The 20,452-nt window shown below is 32.9% G+C and overlaps 1 protein-coding gene across 6 annotated transcripts in view; it reads left to right on the top strand.

The window, feature by feature from the left end:
• Ubr2 (ubiquitin protein ligase E3 component n-recognin 2) overlaps positions 1-20,452 on the top strand; it is a 133,280-nt gene that overhangs the window by 44,321 nt on the left and 68,507 nt on the right. For 2 of the 6 annotated variants that reach the window (XM_076858729.1, XM_076858728.1), the window contains exons 1-7: positions 2,033-2,129; positions 2,422-2,560; positions 3,018-3,080; positions 7,425-7,545; positions 9,250-9,357; positions 9,787-9,875; positions 10,922-11,020. In XM_076858729.1, coding sequence (XP_076714844.1) covers positions 2,059-2,129; positions 2,422-2,560; positions 3,018-3,080; positions 7,425-7,545; positions 9,250-9,357; positions 9,787-9,875; positions 10,922-11,020 — 690 coding nt within the window. In that variant the 5' untranslated portion in view covers positions 2,033-2,058. Of the gene's footprint in view, positions 1-367; positions 499-2,032; positions 2,130-2,421; positions 2,561-3,017; positions 3,081-7,424; positions 7,546-9,249; positions 9,358-9,786; positions 9,876-10,752; positions 10,852-10,921; positions 11,021-20,452 lie in introns of those variants that run through there. The other 4 variants (XM_076858732.1, XM_076858731.1, XM_076858727.1 and 1 more) reach the window with 4 other exon arrangements.

Here is a 20,452-nt window from a genome sequence, read left to right as displayed (position 1 = left end):
TACTTGCGAATCCATACAAAATATTTCTTTGTTTTTTTCTTCAAATTAGATAATCAGGATATGAAGCTAGATGGTTTAATGTTAGATTTTAGTGATCCTGAAATATCATTCCAAAATTCCAAAATTCTTTGGAGTTGCCATTGGATGATTCAATTAATTCAAAATTGGGGTTGTTCTGATCAAAAACATTTTAGGAAGTTTGATGTATTGGTTGTAATGTATAGGACTAAATTCATTGAGAAGTTGAAGCTGGAATACTTTTCGGCTTTCTCTATACTATTTTATGAAAGGTAGAAGCAGATGGGAAAGAAGAAAATTAATGTTCATTTAACATGGTTGCATTATTATTTTTTTTCTATTTTTCCAGGATCCTCTTGTGCATTTATCAGTAGATGTGATAGCAAGAACTTACAACATTTTTGCTATTATGTTTCGTTATGCAGTAGAGATATTAACCTGGGAAAAAGAAAGTGAATTGCCAGCAGATTTGGAGATGGAGTAAGTATAGCCCCTTTATTCTTTGTGTGTCGTCAAAATTGTTAAATTTTTACATTATACAGGTAGGATAGGACATAATTTTTTTTAATGATTTGATTTTAAGATAACAAGAGCTTTGATATCATAGTTTTTAAATATGTATAATTCATTTAATTGGTGAAGTTCTCCTCTTGGTTGATGGTTGGTTGGTTAGTTGGTTTATAGTCATTTAAAACTATTTTGAGACTAACTAGTTTCAGACAAGGCAGTTTTCTTTCTTTCTTTCTTTCTTTTTGATGATATGTAAAACTGATAAGTTACTATACAATTCTACTTTTTATTTCCTGTATCATACATCTTAGGGAATGAGCTCTTCAGTGTAAGTGGTTTGAATAAATACTTGCTCAATTTCAATCATTTTGATTCTAATTATAAAATGTATTTCACCCTTATAATGATTTCTTTTTAGCATGCAGCTACCATTTTTACTTAGATTATTGAGGTAATGGACTTGTGACCAGAGAGCTGGATTCAGCCACCACTGTATTAAGGGGAAGAGCTTACTTTTCCTTGTTAATATGTTTGCCTAAACCTTCTCTTTAATTAAAAAGTGAAACCAAACTTGTTGGAATTGTGTCTGTAGCAAAGGATGATTCAAGCTGGACATTGGTAGTATTTCTTTTTTGATTTCTTAGTGAGTTTCAGAGAATCGAGCTTGTGGGTGAAGTGTTTTTTAACAAAATGAGTTGTTGCTATAGTGAATTTTTTTGGAAATATTGAAAATTACTTAGTGCCTTTTAACTGTTATGAAATTCAGGTTGGGATTAAATGATCTAAGATCTGAGTTTAGAGCCTAGAGAATAGAATAGTTTTTGTTTTATTGTTCAGACCTATCAGCATAGAAGGGAAATGTATATCTGACTTGATTTTCTTTTCTTTTTTTTAATATTTATTTTTTAGCTGTAGTTGGACATAATACCTTTATTTTATTTATTTATATATGGTGCTGAAGATTGAACCCAGGGCCCCGCATGTGCCAGGCAAGCGCTCCACCACTGAGCCACAAACCCAGCCTCGCCCCCCCACTTGATTTTCTTGTAATATTTGCCCTCTTGGTTTTCTTTCATCTACCCATTAACTTAAATCATCCATATCTCTTTAGGTATATCTCCTGTTACAAGTCTTTGATTGTCCATAGATGGCAAAAATAAAAATCCATTATTCAAGGTTTTACTTATCTCCAGACCACACTAATTTCACATCAATCTCTTCCTTTTTCCTGATTCTCAGCTCCCCAAATTTACCTTTGCCAACTCTATGCCTTTGCTTTCAACATTCCTGTAGTCTAGGGTTTCTCAACTTTGACACTATTGGCATTTGGAACCAGATAAATTATTTGTCAAGAGAACTGTCTGGTAAATTGTAGGATATTTAGCAGCATCTCTGGCATCTGTCCATAAATGCCTATAGCATCCCCAAGCCCAGTCATGACAACCAAAAATGTCCACAAACATTATTGAATGTTAATCTATGGGAGGTGGAGGGGAATTGATAGCAAGAACTTACAACATTTTTGCTATTATGTTTCGTTATGCAGTAGAGATATTAACCTGGGAAAAAGAAAGTGAATTGCCAGCAGATTTGGAGATGGAGTCTGACTTTGGGTTTTAGATTGCTTCTTTAGCAATTCTTTACTGAACTTCCAGACCTATTATATCCTGCTCTAGTATCCTTCTATTCAGGTCACATACAGTTATACATTCAGTATTTTCTCCACCAAAGTGTAACTGTAATGACACAGAGCAGAGACTACAAGATGACTTCTTTAACGATACATGCCCAATACTTCTCACATTCTGTAAGGCAGAGTATGCTATTAATATTAATCAGCCTGGAACAACATAATATTCAAATAAATAATCCATCATTTGTTTTATCCTGCAGAGAAAAGAGCGACACCTACTATTGTATGTTGTTTAATGATGAGGTTCACACCTATGAACAAGTAATTTATACTCTCCAGAAAGCTGTTAACTGTACTCAAAAAGAAGCCATTGGTTTTGCAACAACAGTGGATCGAGATGTAAGTGATTTCATCATATTGACATCATATAATAAATTGAACTGCTACTACAGATAACTTACTGCAGGATATTGGCTTTTTAAAAAATTTCATTTGAATATTGGCCCAAATGTATATTGGTGTAACTGTAAGCAGTTGTCAGAAAGTTTAAAAGGAAATATATAGTTATCTTCATTCTACCTAGTCATTTAAAATATTCATCTATGAAAAGGGAAATTATAAAAACCTAGTAGAATGAATGTTGTGTTGTTCAAAGAAACATATGCACTAATGGTTTGAAAAAGGATATTTTTGAAAGAAAACTTGAATTTACTTATCATTGATGAGTAGAATGAATATTGTAAATATTAAATATTGACTAGTGTTATATGTTCAAACACATTTGTTTATTTACCAGTTTATAAGGTACTAATGTTGAATTGAATGTTTTTACAAATTAGTTTATTTTTATTTATAGGGACGTAGGTCTGTTCGATATGGAGACTTCCAGTATTGTGAGCAAGCAAAATCAGTAATTGTGGTAAGTAACTTAAAAACATGCCTGTACTATTATTTTTTATTGCCTCCTTAATTTAGTGTTTATGAATAAATTTTTATTCTTTCATGAATATAAAGCCAATGTCAAATAAATCATATTTACAGGTAATATTTCTTTTGAGTATTACATTATTTTATGTAGTTTGTTTATTTGTTTTGTTTTATATTTTTTGTTTGGTACCAGGAGTTGAACCCAGGGGCAACTCAACCACTAACCATATCCCAGCACTTTTTCTTTTTTATTTTGAGACAGGGTCTCATTAAGTTACCTAGGGCCTTGCTAAATTGCTGAGGCTGGCTTGAACTTATGATCCTCCTGCCTCAGCCTCCCAAGATGCTGGGATTACAGATGTGTGCCAGCCACACCTGGCTTTATCTAGTTTTTTAAAACTATGTAAGATTGATAATAGAAAATGAATAGATAGATAAGAAATTTTAGAAGTCTTTTTGCTTTTTGTTTTGTTTTTAAGTAATAGAATTTCACATTCCCTTTTAGTAATTAAATTGGTCTTTAGCACCAAAATTAGAATTCAGAGAATGGTGCTTCTTGATACATGATAGCAAGATAGTAGCTTAATAGTCTTTACTGTATTATTTTTTAAAGTTTGTTACTTAACTATTCCATGTAACAGCATCTATAGACTTTTCGTTTTTGTTTGGTTTTGTTTCATTTGGTGGTACTGGGAATTAAACCCAGGGGCTCTTTACCACTAAGCTACATCTTTAGGTTTTACTTTTTGAGACAGAGTTTCATCAAATTGCCCAGGCTGGCCTCAAATATGCAGTTCTCCTGCCTAGCCTCCTGAATAGGTAGGATTATAGTCATGCACCATCACTCCCAACTTAAAAAATAATTTTAGATATTATAAAGTATTTTAAATACATAGAAAAATAGAAATAACACAGTGAACACCTGTGTTTATTGAAACTTATTTTCTTCTTACTTATTTGAAATAAATAAAAATGTATAAAAGCTCCCATATCATTTCTTCTTAATCCCGTTTTCCTTCCTCCTTACATAAAAAGAACTACTTGCATTAATTCACTTTGCTCATTTCTTGTGCTTCATACATTAAACACCTGTCAGTATGATGTGTATTGTTGTAGAGGTCTTTAAACATCATTTAAAAAGATTCATACTGAAACTGGACATGGTGGCTCATACTTGTAATCCTAGTAACTCAGGAGTCCAAGGCAAGAGGATTACAAATTCAAGACCAGCCTAGGAATCAGGGTAGAATGCCCCTGGGTTCAATCCCCAATACCACATACCTACATGCACGCACATACCTACAAGATTCATGTTAAATGCATTATATTCCAACTTGCCTTATCATATCAGTGTTATTTTTAGATTTTTCTGTTCTGATACATTACTCTAATTCATTCTTTCTTTAACCTTTGTATTCCACTGATGATTTTACCACAATTTTCCAGGAGGATGTTTCCAGGTTTGTTTTGCTGTGACAAATACTCCTGCTGTGGAGTATTCTTTTGTCAGATTTTAAAGTTTTTGCCAATCTGATGTGTATAAAATGGTATCTCATGAATTAAATTTAAATTTCTTTTTTTATATTTATTTTTTAGAAGTAGTTAAACACAATACCTTTATTTTATTTATTTATTTTTATGTGGTGCTGAGGATCAAACCCAGGGCCTCGCACATGCTAGTCTAGCTTTCTACCGCTGAGCCACAACCCCAGCCCCATTTCTTTAATTTCTAAGTGTCTTATTAAACATAATCAATTTAATAGTGCATCAGAAACTGTTCTATAGTCATTAAAAGAAGAATATTCCCATTCACAGGAAATGCATACTGAAGTATTTATGGATAAAAGGTCATTCTGTGAATGACACTCTCAGTGGTTTAAAAAAAAAAAGTACGTAGAGAAAGATGTGCAAATGATAAAATAGTTGGAGTAAAATTTATTGCAGATGAGGGCTGGGGTTGTGGTTCAGCGGTAGAGCACTCGCCTAGCATGTGCGAGGCCCTGGGTTTGATCCTCAGCATCACATAAAAATAAATAAATAAAATAAAGGTATTGTGTCCACCTACAACTAAAAAACAAATATTTAAAAAAAAATTTACAGCAGATGAATCTGGAAAACAAAAGGTTATATGGATATACTTTGCCATTTTATTCTTATTGTAAATTGAAATTATTACCAAATAAGAATTTTAGAAAGTGTTCATGCAGTATTGAATGTTATAATACTGTAGTTCTAATGTTCAAAGATACTCTTAAATGGGACTGGTGATGATTTTCAGGAATGAGAATGTTAAGATTTAGAGACAAAGTTCTTTCCTTAATTTTGTTATTTTTTTCTTTCACATTTGTCACTTCATATCTCCTTATATATTCGATAATATTTTTTAATTTTTCCTTTTTTAAAAAAAATCAGTATTTGTAATCCTTGGTGGTGTTTGCATGGGATTAGACAGATACATTAGTGATATAGAATACAGAGTCCAGAAATAGATACTCATCTGAGGAAAACCTAGACAACTGCAAGGGAGAGTGCTTCTTAACCAAAATTAGAACCCCAGGAATTAGAAAAGAAATTGCACATTTTTGGGCTACATTAAAAAAAAAAAATCATGACAAAATATTGCATAAACAAAGTCAACAGACAAATGGCAGATTTGAGGAAAGTACAGAATAATTGAATTAAAAAATGGACAAAAGATAACAAAACAGATCACAACAGAAAATCTAGGCAGCCAGTATACATGAAAAGAATCTTTAATTCATTAGTAATCAATAAAATAGGAACTTTTTAAAAATATTTTTTTAATTGTAGCTGGACACAATACCTTCACTTTATTTTGATGTGGTATAAAGAATTGAACCCAGTGTCTCCCATGTGCTAGGCAAGCACTCTACCACTGAGCCACAACTCCAGGCCTAAAATAGGAACATTTTATACACATCAAAATGAAATTAGAGTAATAAAATATTTTTGCAGAGAATAGGAATACACATATAAAAACAATCTTGTAACTTTTGACTAAAGTTTTACCTCTCCTAGGAATTTATCCCTTATACATACCTGTAAGTATGTTAATAAATATAGTGTACATATAGAATATATGTACATGGAAAAAATATGCAAAGACATATCATGTCAATATAGTTAATGAAGATAGGATGAAGCAGGATTTGAAATGAGGATTCAAAAAATGAATAGGGGTAAAAAGGTATTTTTTAAAAAATGTTTGCTAGACTTGAATAAACATTTCTACCAAGAAAATATAAGCACATGAACACATGTTTAACATCACTAATCATTAGGGAAATGCAAATCAAAATCCCAGTGAGATGCTGAGTTGCCACATTATGCCTGTTAAGATGACTTCTATCCAGAAAGAAAAATATTGACAAGGATATGGAAAAATTGAAACCCTTGTGGATTGCTCATGGGAATGTGAAATGGTGGTAGCCACTATGGAAACAATGTAGCAGGTCTTTACAAAGATAAAAATAGAATTACCACATGATTAGGCAGTTTTGCTTCTGGGCATATACACAAAAGAATTGAAAGCAGGGTCTCAGAAATTTGTACAGTCCCAGTGTCTGTTACTAGATGAATAAAGAAACAAAATATAGCATAACATACAGTAGAATATTGTTTGGCCTTAAAAATGAAGGCAATTCGAAATATGCTACAACATGGGCAACCCCTAGGGACATTAGGCAAAGTGAAATAAATAACAGATAAATACTGTATGATTCTACCCTATATGAGGTATCTAGTATAGTCAAATTCATAGAGTCAGAAAAGTAGAATGATAATTACTAGAGAAGGGAGCCATTGGGACGTGTTTAATAAATAAAATGTTTGAGTTTTGCAATATGAAGAGTTCTGAAGATTTATTTTATATACTGAACAATACTGAATTATACACTTAAAATGGTTGTTATATGTATTTTTCCATGATTTTAAAGTATTAATAGCATAATCACATCTATGTAATGAAGTAAATTATTTAAATTAAGTAATATAAATTATATTAAGAAATTAAAGACATAAAGCAAGTTTAAGCATTTAAATAATTTATAACTGGTACCACAGATCTTAAGATATATGACTTAAGATTCAGGTTACTCACAGGCTGGGTCTTCTTACCTTTTTGTGTGAATCCTAGAATTCCTTCTAGAAAATTAGGATCTGAATGAAGTAAAGCAATCAAAGCAGTGCTTTTCTACGTGAAAAACTCCTTTGATGATGATCATGGTTTGGTTATATTAAGTGAAATGTTAACTTTTTTCTTCTGATAAAATAGACTTTTTAAGTTAGTTTTTTCATCTTGCTATTTCTTTTTAAGAGAAATACCAGTAGACAGACAAAGCCACTCAAAGTTCAAGTTATGCATTCGTCTATTGTTGCACATCAGAATTTTGGTTTGAAAGTTTTGTCTTGGCTGGGAAGTATTATTGGATATTCAGGTAAGTTCATAAAAACTTGCACTAATTAATTATTAAAAAATGAGCTCATATGCCCTTACAAAACTTTTTGGAAAAAAGATCAAGTGGAATCATTGCTTTAATTTCACATTTTAAAATACCATTTCAGGATATCTTCTTACACAGAAAACCTGAGTTTACCTAATTTTGTCCCACAAGGGATTTTTCACTTCAAATAATACAGGGAACAATGGGCTAAACAATTATGAACAATTTTAAGATGCTAATGCAATATAAATCTCAATAACTTGCTATAAGAACCTTTTGAGAAATGGAGCATCCTGTAGAACTCTTCATAAGCTAGTAAGCTGGAAGATGCTGCTGTAAATAAAACCCAATGATAGGCAGTTTAAATGGTAAAACACTAGTATTAGTATCTTTGTTTTGACTCCGACAATTTTTGGTTAGCAATAATTTGCTACTACTCTGAAAATTTGCAAATTGAGAGTTACTGATTTGTATTTTTGCTTTGTCTTGTTTACTTTTCTGCAGTTCACAAATTAGATAATTTAATGATAACAATAATGAAGCCTCACGTTCAAAGCCAAAAATAAGTTTGGTGTAGAACACTGAAGAGTAAATAGGGATAGATCTAAGCTACCTGTCATATTACTATTTAGCCAAGGCTATTGATAAATGACATCTCAGTGTTACATTAGAGAAAATAACTAAAATATTAATAGCAAAGGCTTTTAGAGCATTGCCACACTGCAAACTGACAGTTGCAAATATGGAGGTGCAGAAGTTTAGGAGAACATTTTTACTTGCTTTGCCTAGAAAATGTCTTCCCAATTTTTCTTGGCCCCATTTCTTTAGTTTTGGTTTTCTTCATTTGTTACCTATATGCCAAGTACTGTGCTGTGTTATTAATGAATAGTATCATGAAAGTAATTTTGTGCTGAAAATTTTCTTTGAGACATTTATCATCAATAACTTAAATGCTTAAATATTTAAAACTTATATGAAATTTTTGTCTTTAGGCTTTTAAATGATTTCTGACAGCTTTTATAGTAAAAATTCCATTTTTAAAAATTTTGCATGCTTGAAGACTAAAAGTAGATATTTGAATTGTACAGTATGGAACAAAATATGATAAGTTTTAGTTATTTTAAGGCTTATATTCATATTTGAAGAACTTTTCTAAAGTTTAGCATTTAGAAGATATTGGAATTTGTCATCTAGGGCCTTTCATTATGGCAGATCCACAGTGAATTTTTGTTTAACAAATGAAGAACATTTTGTGTAGCAACTCTGAAAATTTGTGGTATATATTATAGTCCAGAAGTCATATCCCTTCTTTTTAAATGTTAGCGCAATTTTATATTATACCTATCTTCAGTTATTTTGGAGTATATAGCCATTTGATTATCTTCTGCTTTAATTAACATAAGTGCTTAAAGAACAGTATTTAATAGAAGTATGTATTATATATATGTAATAATATAAGTATGCACTATCAGTTGTTTTGTGGTATTTTTCTCTAATTCATTAAAAGAGTTGTATATAATGTGAGATTTCACTTTTTTTCCTTTTTGTAAAAAACAATAGTTATTGTTCACTTTTTCTAAGTAAATTTGACCTTTAATAAGACACATAACTATATATATCCATTTGAACATGTACTAAAATGTCACTTTATAATATTTGAAGTAGCCATCTCATGTTTACTGTTCCTCCTATCTAAAGATGGCCTTCGCCGGATTTTATGTCAAGTTGGATTACAGGAAGGACCATATGGTGAAAACTCTTGTCTGGTGGATAGACTGATGCTTAGTGATTCCAAATTATGGAAAGGTGAATCTCTTAACTACTTTTAAGGTATAAAGGGTTGGGATGTTAAAGGTCTTTTCATTTTCAAATTAGCATTGTCGGACCTGTATGTAGTATAGCCCAGTGGTGGAATAAGCATGTATGTAGCATGTGTGAGGCCCTGGGTTCATTCCCCAATACTAAAAAAAAAGAAAAAAAAGTAGGGGCTGGAGTACAGTCTTAACCTTTGGGAAAAACAGCAACATTTTTGGTCTATGATGCAAATTAAATAACCTTATATTTTGTTAGAAAATTATATTTAGAAAACCTAATTTTCTTAGCACAAAATCTGTACTAAGAAAAACATGTAGACTTTTGTTCTTGGGAGTTTTAGAAGACAATCACATAAAAACTTTAAAGTAATTTTTGGCTTCTTGGGTATAGCAATATCTTACACCTACTCTTTTTCTAAAGGTGCTAGGAGTGTATATCATCAATTATTCATGAGCAGCCTACTTATGGATTTGAAATACAAGAAACTATTTGCCATTCGATTTGCAAAAGTAAGTATTTTCTGAGTTTTGAAGATTAATGAAATAGGTTATATAAAGGATAACTATAGCCTAAAATTATTTCAAAACTCAAAAAAAATTCGCATCTACTAATAATACATCAACATATTGATTTATCTTTTATCAATAAAATAAAGTTACAGTAGTAAAACATTTAACATCTCCCTTGATAACATAAATATCCATCTATGTAGTATTTGTTAAATACAAAGTGATAAAGGAAGAATTAAATCTGTGCCATTGTGAATTATGCATTGGTCCTATTAAGGAAACAATAATCTTGGTTGAAACAATATGCATATAAGACTTAGGAATTATGAACTCTGTGGTTGATAAAGGTTAAGTTCTTCGTTTCAGCAACATTTGATTAAACTAACCACATATTTTTCTATTCCCCCGAATTAGGAGTTCTTAATTAAGGGAGCATGTAAGAATTATTTGGAGAGCTCTTTCAAAATACATGTGTTTATGTTCCATTCTCAAATCTATTGAAGCAGCTTCACCAAGAGTGGGGCCCAAGCATGTGTACTTTGCAGGAGTCATCAAATGATTCTAATACACATCCAGAAGTAATGAAAATCTGTTTTCATGAAAGACATTGTTATATTACTGTATTTGGCCCCACCAGTTAAAATATCATCCTAGGATTTGAATAAACAACTTTGGGCTCCAGAAAAATCACTGTTTATACAAGATTCCACAGGTTTTAGTGAATCAATATTTATACAGGATTTAATTGGTAGAAATTATTCCAGTTGTTGTTCTCATATCAGTGTTATCCTATTGAGTTATCCAGCACTGACTTCATTATAATCCTTAACCCTTTGGTCAATGTGGATTAGAGGTGAATCTCCCCCTTGTTGTTTAGAATTACCAGCAGTTGCAGAGAGATTTTATGGAGGATGATCACGAGCGAGCAGTGTCGGTGACTGCTCTGTCTGTCCAGTTCTTCACTGCACCTACTCTGGTGAGTAGTGCTTGCCTTTTCTTTGTAACTGATAGCTGGCACTCCTTGCCTTTTTTTGCCTTCTTAATAGAACTATGAGCGTTTGCAGAGTGATTATGTGACAGATGACCACGACAGAGAGTTTTCAATCGCAGACCTCTCGGTTCAGATATTCACAGTTCCTTCACTTGTAAGTACTGAAAGACTAGAAGAACTTTCTTGTTTTAACTAACAGATATAAAGCTTTAAAATAATAGAAAACTAAGATCTGTGTGTTCCTGAGTAGAGTAATATTTTACTAATAGGCAGTCAGAATCCAGACACCTTCAACTACACTAGAACATATCCTTGAATATTAAGTAATTCTGGGGGAAAGTCACTGAAACTCAATTCATACTTTCTCAAAGTACTTTCCGGAGATTTTGAACTAAAAGTTAACATTAAGCTAATTGGTTTATCAAATTTATACTTGACATTAGAATCAGAAAGCATGTTGTGTACCATCTCATTTTGCGAAATTTTCCTACTCACCTATTCCTCCCCATAAAGAAAGGGTAGGGAAGGGAAGAATAGAAGTTCATTGGATTAGACAAAGGGGAATGAAGGCAGGGGTGCGGGAGTAGGAAAGACAGTAGAATGAACCAGACATAACTTCACTATGCTCAAATATGAATACAGGACCAATGTGATTCCACATAATGTATAATCACAAGAATGGTATCCTAATTAGAATAAGTTATACTCCATGTATGTAAAATTAGTCAAAATATACTCTACTGTCATATATATCTAAAAAGAATAAATAAATAAAAAGAAAGAAAGGGGTGACTAAAGCAATTGAATCATCATTGGGTGGTCTTTTATTAAGACCATGTAGCTTCACTACATGCTCCTAAAAACATCATTATGTTTTAGTACACATAGTAATTTAAAATTATGTTTTTTATTCAATAAATTTGTTGAGCACCTATTATTTATTGGGCACATAAAACTAAAAATGCAATGGTGAACAAAGACAGATGTGATTCTTGCCCCTACTTAATGGGAAAGAATCACCCAAGTAGATAATTATTTTCTAATGAAAATTTTGAAGAATTTGGTATCTTTGAGAGAGTAGAGTTGCTCACTGGTAGAGTGTTCACCTAGCATGTGCAAAGCCCTGGATTCCATCCCCACCATTGGAAGGGAAAAAAAAAAACAGCAAGATCTGAGCTTCTTCCACAACTCAGAGAGGAAGATCTCTGTGGGGACTTGAGGGAAGGTTCATGTGGAGGTACTAGCACTTGAGAACCTGAGGCAGGGAGAGGAAACAGGAAAGCCACTGCACTTAAAGATTCTTGAACATGGAGTGAAATTGTATAGGTTTAAGAGTGTTTTACAGATCCTTTACTAACAAGGCTTGTTTTCCAGATTTAAAAATGACTTTTCCACCCCATATTGCTTTTTGTTAAAAAATATGTTCTAGTAAAGGATATATTGTAGTATTGCTATTATTATAGGCTAAATTAAGGGATTTGGTTTTCATCTTAAGATCACAGGAGGGCCATGAAGAATTGTTGTGATTCTTTTGTTTGTGGTGCTGGGGATCAAATCCAGGGCCAGGCACATGTTAGGAATGCACTCTACAACTGAGCTATATCTCCAGTCCCAATGAAGAGTTTTGAGTGATACATTATCACATTAGTGATTTTAAAAGATCATGCTGTTTGTAATTTAGGGAACAAATTTGAGAGATCAAAAGTGAGTGTGGTGGGCTGGAGCTAGGGCTCAGCGGTAGTGCACTTGCCTGGCATGTGTGAGGCACTGGGTTTAATTCTCAGCACCACATAAAATAAATAAAGGTCTATCAACAACTTAATTTTTTTTTTTAATTTTTTAATTTTTTTTTTTAAAAAAAGCGAGTGTGGGGAACCTAATTAGAAGCTAATGCAATGATCCAGACAAGAATTGATGTTAACTGGAACTGGGGTGCTAACAGTGGATATAAGATACTTTTAGGTAGTAAAATATACAGAACTAGTCAAGTGGTTTTAAAGAATGTTGGATTTGGTGACTGATCAGATATTGAGATTGAAGGAGAAGTATAAGGATGACTCGGAGGTTTTTGATGTTAAACTGAGTGGAATTTCTAGACATAAGGTATTACATAAAATTCAATTTATTTTTCTCCTCACTACACTTACTGCTTTAAAGGACTTAGTATCGAGACCCTGGGGCTAGTGGAAAGTATGGAAGACTGATAATAGTAGTATATTCAGAATGGCCTCACCCTCTGACACCATCTTGATGTCCCTGATTCAGATCTGTTTCTGGAATCTCCCTTCCATGGATTAGTACTATCTTATTACCTCCATTGGCTTGACAGACACATCTAAATTCTAGGGTTGCCATAATTCAGGTTCCAAAGTTTAGAATCCTGATACTTAAATGCTTCAGTAAGTAGAGTTAGCCAGGGCTGGGGTTGTAGCTCAGTGGTGGGACACATATAAGGCACTGGATTTGATCCTCAGCACCATATTAAAAAATAAATAAATAAAATAAAAACACTGTGTCCATCTACAACTAAAAAATAATAATAATTAGAGTTAGGTAGTTCAGGATAAATAGCCAGCCTATTTTAAAATTGTTTTAGTTGGATAAATAATTTTACTTTTGAACTCACCTATTTTCTGCCCCAGGATAAAATAAAAAATTAAAGAAAATTCAAAGCCAATGGCAAAAACGTAACAATTCCAAACACACACACACAAAAAATGTTAGCGAAAGTAGCATCCTCTCAGTGGAAATATTCAAACAGAGCTCAACACTCATATGTGGGATGTTAGGGAAATAATCCTGTATGAAGGCAAGGTAGAAGTGTGGACTGAGTATCCACTAAAGTTCTTCTTATCTATGTTGCTTTAATGCCTCCTGGGCGATTCTACTACTGTGTTAATATCTTTGACAAGATAAATAAAATTAATGAGACTAGCAGGGGTGAAAAGAGAGAACAGATGTACACAAGTGAAAATACAGACCAGGAAACATGTTATAATGCTCCATTGTCAAGAATTGGTTTGATTCTGTCTTCAGTTTTCTCTGAGGGATTACCTAACATTGCTAAAAGATATTTAGTAACCATTATTTTACCCAGTAAATAAATACTAAAGATACCTAATAAATATAAAGTAAATGAATCCAGAGAATTGCCACTTCCCATTTATTTACTACCTTATACTGTCAAACTTTTAAGTGTTCATTTGCTTTGCCTCTCTAAATGCAGGATAAGGCTTATGATTTGCTCTGTTTTATAGCCCTCAGGGATTCCAGCTCTTGACTCAACCATAAAAGATGCTCAGTGAATAAATGGTATTTTATCTGGGAATGGTGGTGCATGCCTATAAATCCCAGCAGCTCAGGAGGCTAAGACAGGAGAATAGGAAATTTAGAGCCAGCCTAAGCAACTTATAGTCTGTGTGTGTGTATGTGTGTGTACCCACACAGGTGCATGTACGGTTAATGCAACAAATACATTCATTGGTAAAAGAAGAAGAAAAAATTGATATCATTGATCTATTAATATAGCTAATTATATTTGTTGGTTTTTCTACTTTTGAAGCATGCTGATACTATATTATAAATGTTACATGGCCACAGTGCATTCTTTGAATACACTGCTAAGCCCAGTTTGAAAGTATTTATTTAGAGTTTTTGCATATATATTCACAAAGTAGGTCAGTTTCCCTCCTGTGTGTATGTTTTAATTAGATTTTAGCCTTGTAAAATAAATGGGATATATGTCTTATCTTTATATTCCAAGAAAAATTAACAGAATTACCTAGGTTGTGATTGTTGTTGAATATTTAATCTAAACTTAGAATGTTTGGGAGGTTAAATCTTAGAAATATTCTTCAAACTTAATTTGTGAGCCAATTTTCATAATTATATACTTCTTTAGTAACAGATCCTCTCCTTTACCCCTAACTTAGTGTCACTTATATACTTAGTATCCTTCTGTACTCTAGGACAGTGGGCATGCTTCCAAATCACTCTGGAACTATTGAAAGTAGTTTTATGCTGCCTTTTCCCTTCCCATTCTTCCCGGAGTCATAAACTGTAGAGATGGGGCCTAGGCATTTGCAGTTGTTTGGTTTGGGATTTTGACTTAATTGAGATAGAGTATATACAGAAAAGTAAACCCTTGGTAACTCTACAGCCCAGTAAGTTTTCACTTAGTGGACCCACCCATGTTATCAGCATTCGAGAGTTAGATTTTTTGTATACATAGTCTTATCAGCTATGAAGGAGGCAGTTTTAGTTCTTATTTCCCAATCTTTACATCATTTTTGTTTTCTTTATTATACTGACTGGAGCCTCCAGTACAATATTTTGTACAAATGGTGATAGAAAGTAGGAATCTTGGTCTCATTTCTCATCTTAGGGGAAAATACTTTTAATATTTCATCATAAGATATAATGCTTTGGGGTTTTGTTTGGTTGGTTGCTTATAGATACTCTTAATTAAAGAAATTCCCCTTTATTCATTGTCCTGTGAGATATTTTTGTTTGTTTTTAAATGGTGAATAGAGGACTTGGGATATAGCTCAGTTGTTAAAGTTCTTGCCTTCCATGCGCAAGGCTCTGGGTTCAGTCCTCAGCAACACACACACACACACACACACACACACACACACACACAAATGTGAATAGATATATAATTTTTGTGAATTCAGGAAAATGATTTGATGATGTGACCATGTAAATTATTTTTCTCCTTTTGTCTTTTAAGGTGATTTTATGTTAATTGATTTTTTTTCAAATGTCTTATTATTATTGCATTAGGAAATAAGACAAATGTGATTGTGATTTCTTATTCTTTTTTCTATATTGTTTGATTCCTTTTATATGCTACTGTGAGAGAGATTAGATGTAAATTTTCTTTTCTTGTAGTGACCTTTTTGGAGTTTGTTACCAGGATTATGGAGGAGTTGAGAAGTGCTGGGGAGTGACATTGGCCAAATTATGTGTATATATGAATATGTAACAACAAATCCCATCATTATATACAACTATAATGTACCAATAAAAAATTGTGGGGGCAAAAAGAATATAGAGAACTCGTTCATTAAATTGACATATATTTTATTTTTTGGAAAAGTTTATGTAAGATAAGTTATTGTGTTTTTAACTATAGAGAAGAATTCTCTGGTGTCCATTTGGGCCTGGAAATTTCTTTGTGAAAACATTTTCATACCATTTTAATTTAATAGGTATAGAACTATTTGAACATTGTATTCTTTTAATAAAAACAATGGTGTTTTTCCAACTTTGCTCATTTCACCTAAATTTCCAGTTATGTTGATTTAAATTGCTCCTGATATTATTTTATTTTCTGTTTAATATTTTTAAGATCTGTAATTTTTGTAGACCTATTTAAATTTAAATTTTTCTGTTTTTCAGATTAGTCTATCTAGAGATCTCTCCCATTTTTCTTTTCAAAGAGCTGATATTTTACTTGTGTTTTTTTTTCTTTTGTCTACTCTTATTATTTTCTTTTTTGAAGTTTGTTTAGATTTACTTTGCCATTCTTTCTGTAGTTTCTCACAATAGGTATTGAGATCATTGACTTTCATCTATTTGTTGGTATATTATAATTATGGGATTCATTGTTATGTATTTGTACATGCACGTAATATAATTTAATCAATTTGGGATGCAGCTCACTGGTAGAGTGTTTGCCTAGCATGTGCAAGGCCCTAGGTTCAATTCATGGTGCCAAAAGGAAAAAGAAAAAAAAAATCAAGAGTCTTTCTTTCTTAATAATAGCATTTAAAATTTAAATTTCCATCGGGCATAATTTTAACTGCATCCCACACTTTTCTACATCATTATTATCAATTCAGAAAACTCTGTTTCTTTGTGATATTTTCTTTGACCATATATTATTTAGAAGTATATTGCCAGTTTTTGAAATATTTGGGTATTTTCTTGTTATTATTTTGTTGGAGATTATTTTCACTGATGTTAGAAAACATACTCTATATGATTTGAATCCTTTGAAATTTGTTTTATGGCTCAAAGTATTTTCAGTTTTGTTTTGTTTTCCTTTTTTCTTTTTGTACTGGAGATTGAACCCAGGACCACTTAACCACTGAGCCACGTCCCAGCCCTTTTTTATATTTTATTTTGAGGGTCTCCCTGGGTTGCTTAATGGCCTATTTTCAGTTTTGATAAATGTTTAGGGTGCTTGGAAATAATGTGCACTCTATCATTATTAGGTGCAGTGTTAATATCAGTTTGATCAAGTTTATTCAGTGTGCAGGTCTTCTGTGGCCTTACTGATTTTTTTTCCTATCAGTATGGAGCTGTGTTATAGTCTCTCACAATGTTTATTAATCTGTTTCTTTCTCCTTTTAATTATCTGGTTTTGCTTTATATATCTTGAAGCCGTGTGATTTGGTACATACAAATTAGAATTTCTAGATTTCCTATATTAATTCTTTTATCATTTCACCTCAAATGGTGCTTCTGACCTTGATATCTAATCATAACAACTACTTTTGGCCAGTGCTTGCCTAATGTATCTTTTTCCATTATTATATTTTAAAAACCTTTCTGTATCCTTACATTCAAGGTGTGTCTCTTATTAAAAACATATATTTGGGTTGCATTATTTATCAAGTCTGACACTTCCTTAATAATTTAATTATATTATTTGTTTTATTATAATCCCTGATACATTTGACTTTCTTTTTTTTTTTAATATTTTTTGGTTTTGTTGATGGATCTTTATTTTATTCATTTATTTATATGTGGTGCTGGAAATAGAACCCAATGCCTCACACTTATGAGGCAAGCATTCTACCACTGAGTCACAACCTCAGCCCTGATACATTTGACTTTCTGTTTACTGTGTTACATTTTTTTCTGTTTGACACATCTATTTTTGTTTATCTCTCCTATATAATTTTTTTGATTAGTTGTTTTATATCCCTGTTTACTAACTTGTACATTATTTAGTATTCTCCTAAGGGTTACTCTAGAAGTACTTTGCTCAGAGTATTAGTTCATGATAAAATAACTGTACCAGAATGCAAATCAACATACTGCTTCTTTTAGGCAAAAATTGTTGGAGATTTCTAACTTATTTTCACTAGCTTATTTTCCACTGCTGTGGAAAAAATGTCACCTGAGTAAACTGTTGTAAATAGTTGATTTACCTTCTTTTGGAGACTTCTTGTCACAACAATCGACAGTTTGCAAACTGCTAACTCATGGATAGCACTGCCCTAGCAGTCACAGCATGCATCTTAACTATAGTTGGGCACCACATTACTGCCTTGCAAGGGTGGAAGTCCAGGCTCTCCACTCAACTAAGCCTTTGCTAGTATAAGTGGAAGTGGAGTCACAGATTGTTTTGTTCTGTGTGCTTTTCTGGAAAGAGGAGTTATTGTCTGAAAGTTTTCTTCTGTCCTGCTGTTACTCCTTTCCTATATTTACAAACAACAGGCCTTTTATTTGTTGGCTGGCTGACTAGCTAGTTAATTCTGGGCCCAACTGGTGTTTCAGTTTGCCAGCTTCTTCAGTTCAAATTCAAATATGTATGAGGAAACAAACAACTCAGGGAACCCACCACCATGTCATTCCTTGAGTCCTGGATATCCTAGCCATTTTGTCTTCTTCTCTTCACCTTTTATGAGTCTTATTCCTTTTGCATATAATGTTTGGGGTTTGCAGTTATACTTAACAAGAAGAATAAAGAAAAGTACATCTACTCCGTCTTTCCTGAACTCCTAATATTCTTTATAGATTCTTGTTGTTTTGTTTTGTACCAGAGATTGAACCCAGAGGCACTCAACCACTGAGCCACATACCAGCCCTTTTTATTTTATTTTTGAATACATTTTATTTAGAGACAGGGTCTTGCAGAGTTGCTTAGGGCTTCACTAAGTTGCTGAGGCTGGATTTGAAAATACACAATCCTCCTGCCTCAGCCTCCTAAGCTATGGGATTATAAGTGTGCGCTACCATACCTGGCTCTAGATTCCAGTTTTCTACTGAAATTTGTCATCTTGTCATTTTTCTGAACATGTAAATTGAATGTTTTAAAGTCATTGTCTAATAATGTCATCATCTGGATTGCATGTAGTTTTGTTTCAATTTATTCATTTTTGTTGTGTTTTGTCTTTCTTACCTCTTGTGAGGTTTTTTAAAAAATTTTTTTTTAGTTGTAGATAGATACAATACCTTTATTTATTTTATTTGTTTTTATTTTTATGTGGGGCCAGGGATTGAACCTCTACCACTGAGCCACACCACACACCATGACTTTTAACAAGTTGGAATGCTTGCCAACATTTTACTAATATTTATCTTTAGGTATGGCTGTCTTTGTATTATCCTGGGAATTTGGTAGTATTATTAAATCTCTAGACAGGTGTATTTCGTCAGTTTGGGAAAATTTGGAGCCATAATTTTTCAAATATGATTTCTACACCATTCTTTCTCTCTGTCTGTGCCTTACGGATAGGACAATATTTTAAAAATTAAATCTTTCTCCTAAGAGGATTCTATGTAACATTGTTAGGCAGTGTGGGGGAGGGAAAACTTTTCCTCTACCCTCCCAGTTTCAGCAACTCAGGGTGCTGCTGATTGCTGACAGAAGACAAATCAACAAAGAAAAAGCAAATTTAATTTCATGCATACATATGGAAATTCTGAAAGAAATGTGACTCAAGGAGGTGTTTAGAATTTGCATTTTACATAACATCTTAATAAAGGGGACAAAGGGGGCTGGGGATATAGATCAGTTGGTAGAGTGCTTCCCTTGCATGTACAAGGCCCTGGGTTCAGTCCCCAGCACCACAAAAACAAACAAATAATAAATAAAGGGGAAGAAGGGTTTGGGGGTAATTGGGAAAAACAGGTTATGGAAAGGTAACTTAAGAAATATGTGGTAAATAAGGGTTGTTTAGTGAGTTTTTTTTCAAGTCAACTTAGATGATAAGAGTTGCCTTTTCCTTCCTGGTAAAGGAAAAGTGTATTTTCAAAAGAGAAATATGTGCTGTGTCTTTATTGCTTTTATAGTGTCTCCTTAATTGCCTTCAGCTCAAAATGATCCTTTTATCAAAGTGACATATTTGGGGGTGGTATATTGTGGCCCCCTTCAGCAAATAGAACTAGGCTGATCACCTTAGACCAATCAGCGATTGATAGGATTCTAGTTTGTTTTGGCAGACCTCAGTCTTCCCTTCTGGTTTATCCTTACCCTGAGATATAACTGTCTAAGGGTTCCCAGTTGAGAGCCTGAAATTCCTGCCCTCTATGGGATTGTGAGATCTAATTTTATTCCTTATCTTGCTAAGTCTGCCACATCACTACTTTATTCTTGGAGGCTTTCTGCTCTTCTCAGACTTTTATCCCACAGGGTTTCAGAGTTTTACAAATATCTTGAGAGGGAAACTGAAAAAATGTTGGGCTCAGCTCTCCATACTTCTGTTCTTACTAGAACTCTGGCCTCTGAGATAGCTAAAATCTCAGCAGGTGTTCTCTGTAATAATAGCAGCTCTGTACATTCTTCATTGGGATCTTTAATCTTCTAATTTTTAATTTGGGATCTTTAATTCCCTCATCCCTCCCAAAA

Source organism: Callospermophilus lateralis, chromosome 6 (assembly GCF_048772815.1).
Source record: "Callospermophilus lateralis isolate mCalLat2 chromosome 6, mCalLat2.hap1, whole genome shotgun sequence".
NCBI classification, from domain to species: domain Eukaryota; kingdom Metazoa; phylum Chordata; class Mammalia; order Rodentia; family Sciuridae; genus Callospermophilus; species Callospermophilus lateralis.
Note: the sequence above shows the minus strand (reverse complement) of the source record. Positions and strands in the feature narration are given on the sequence as shown.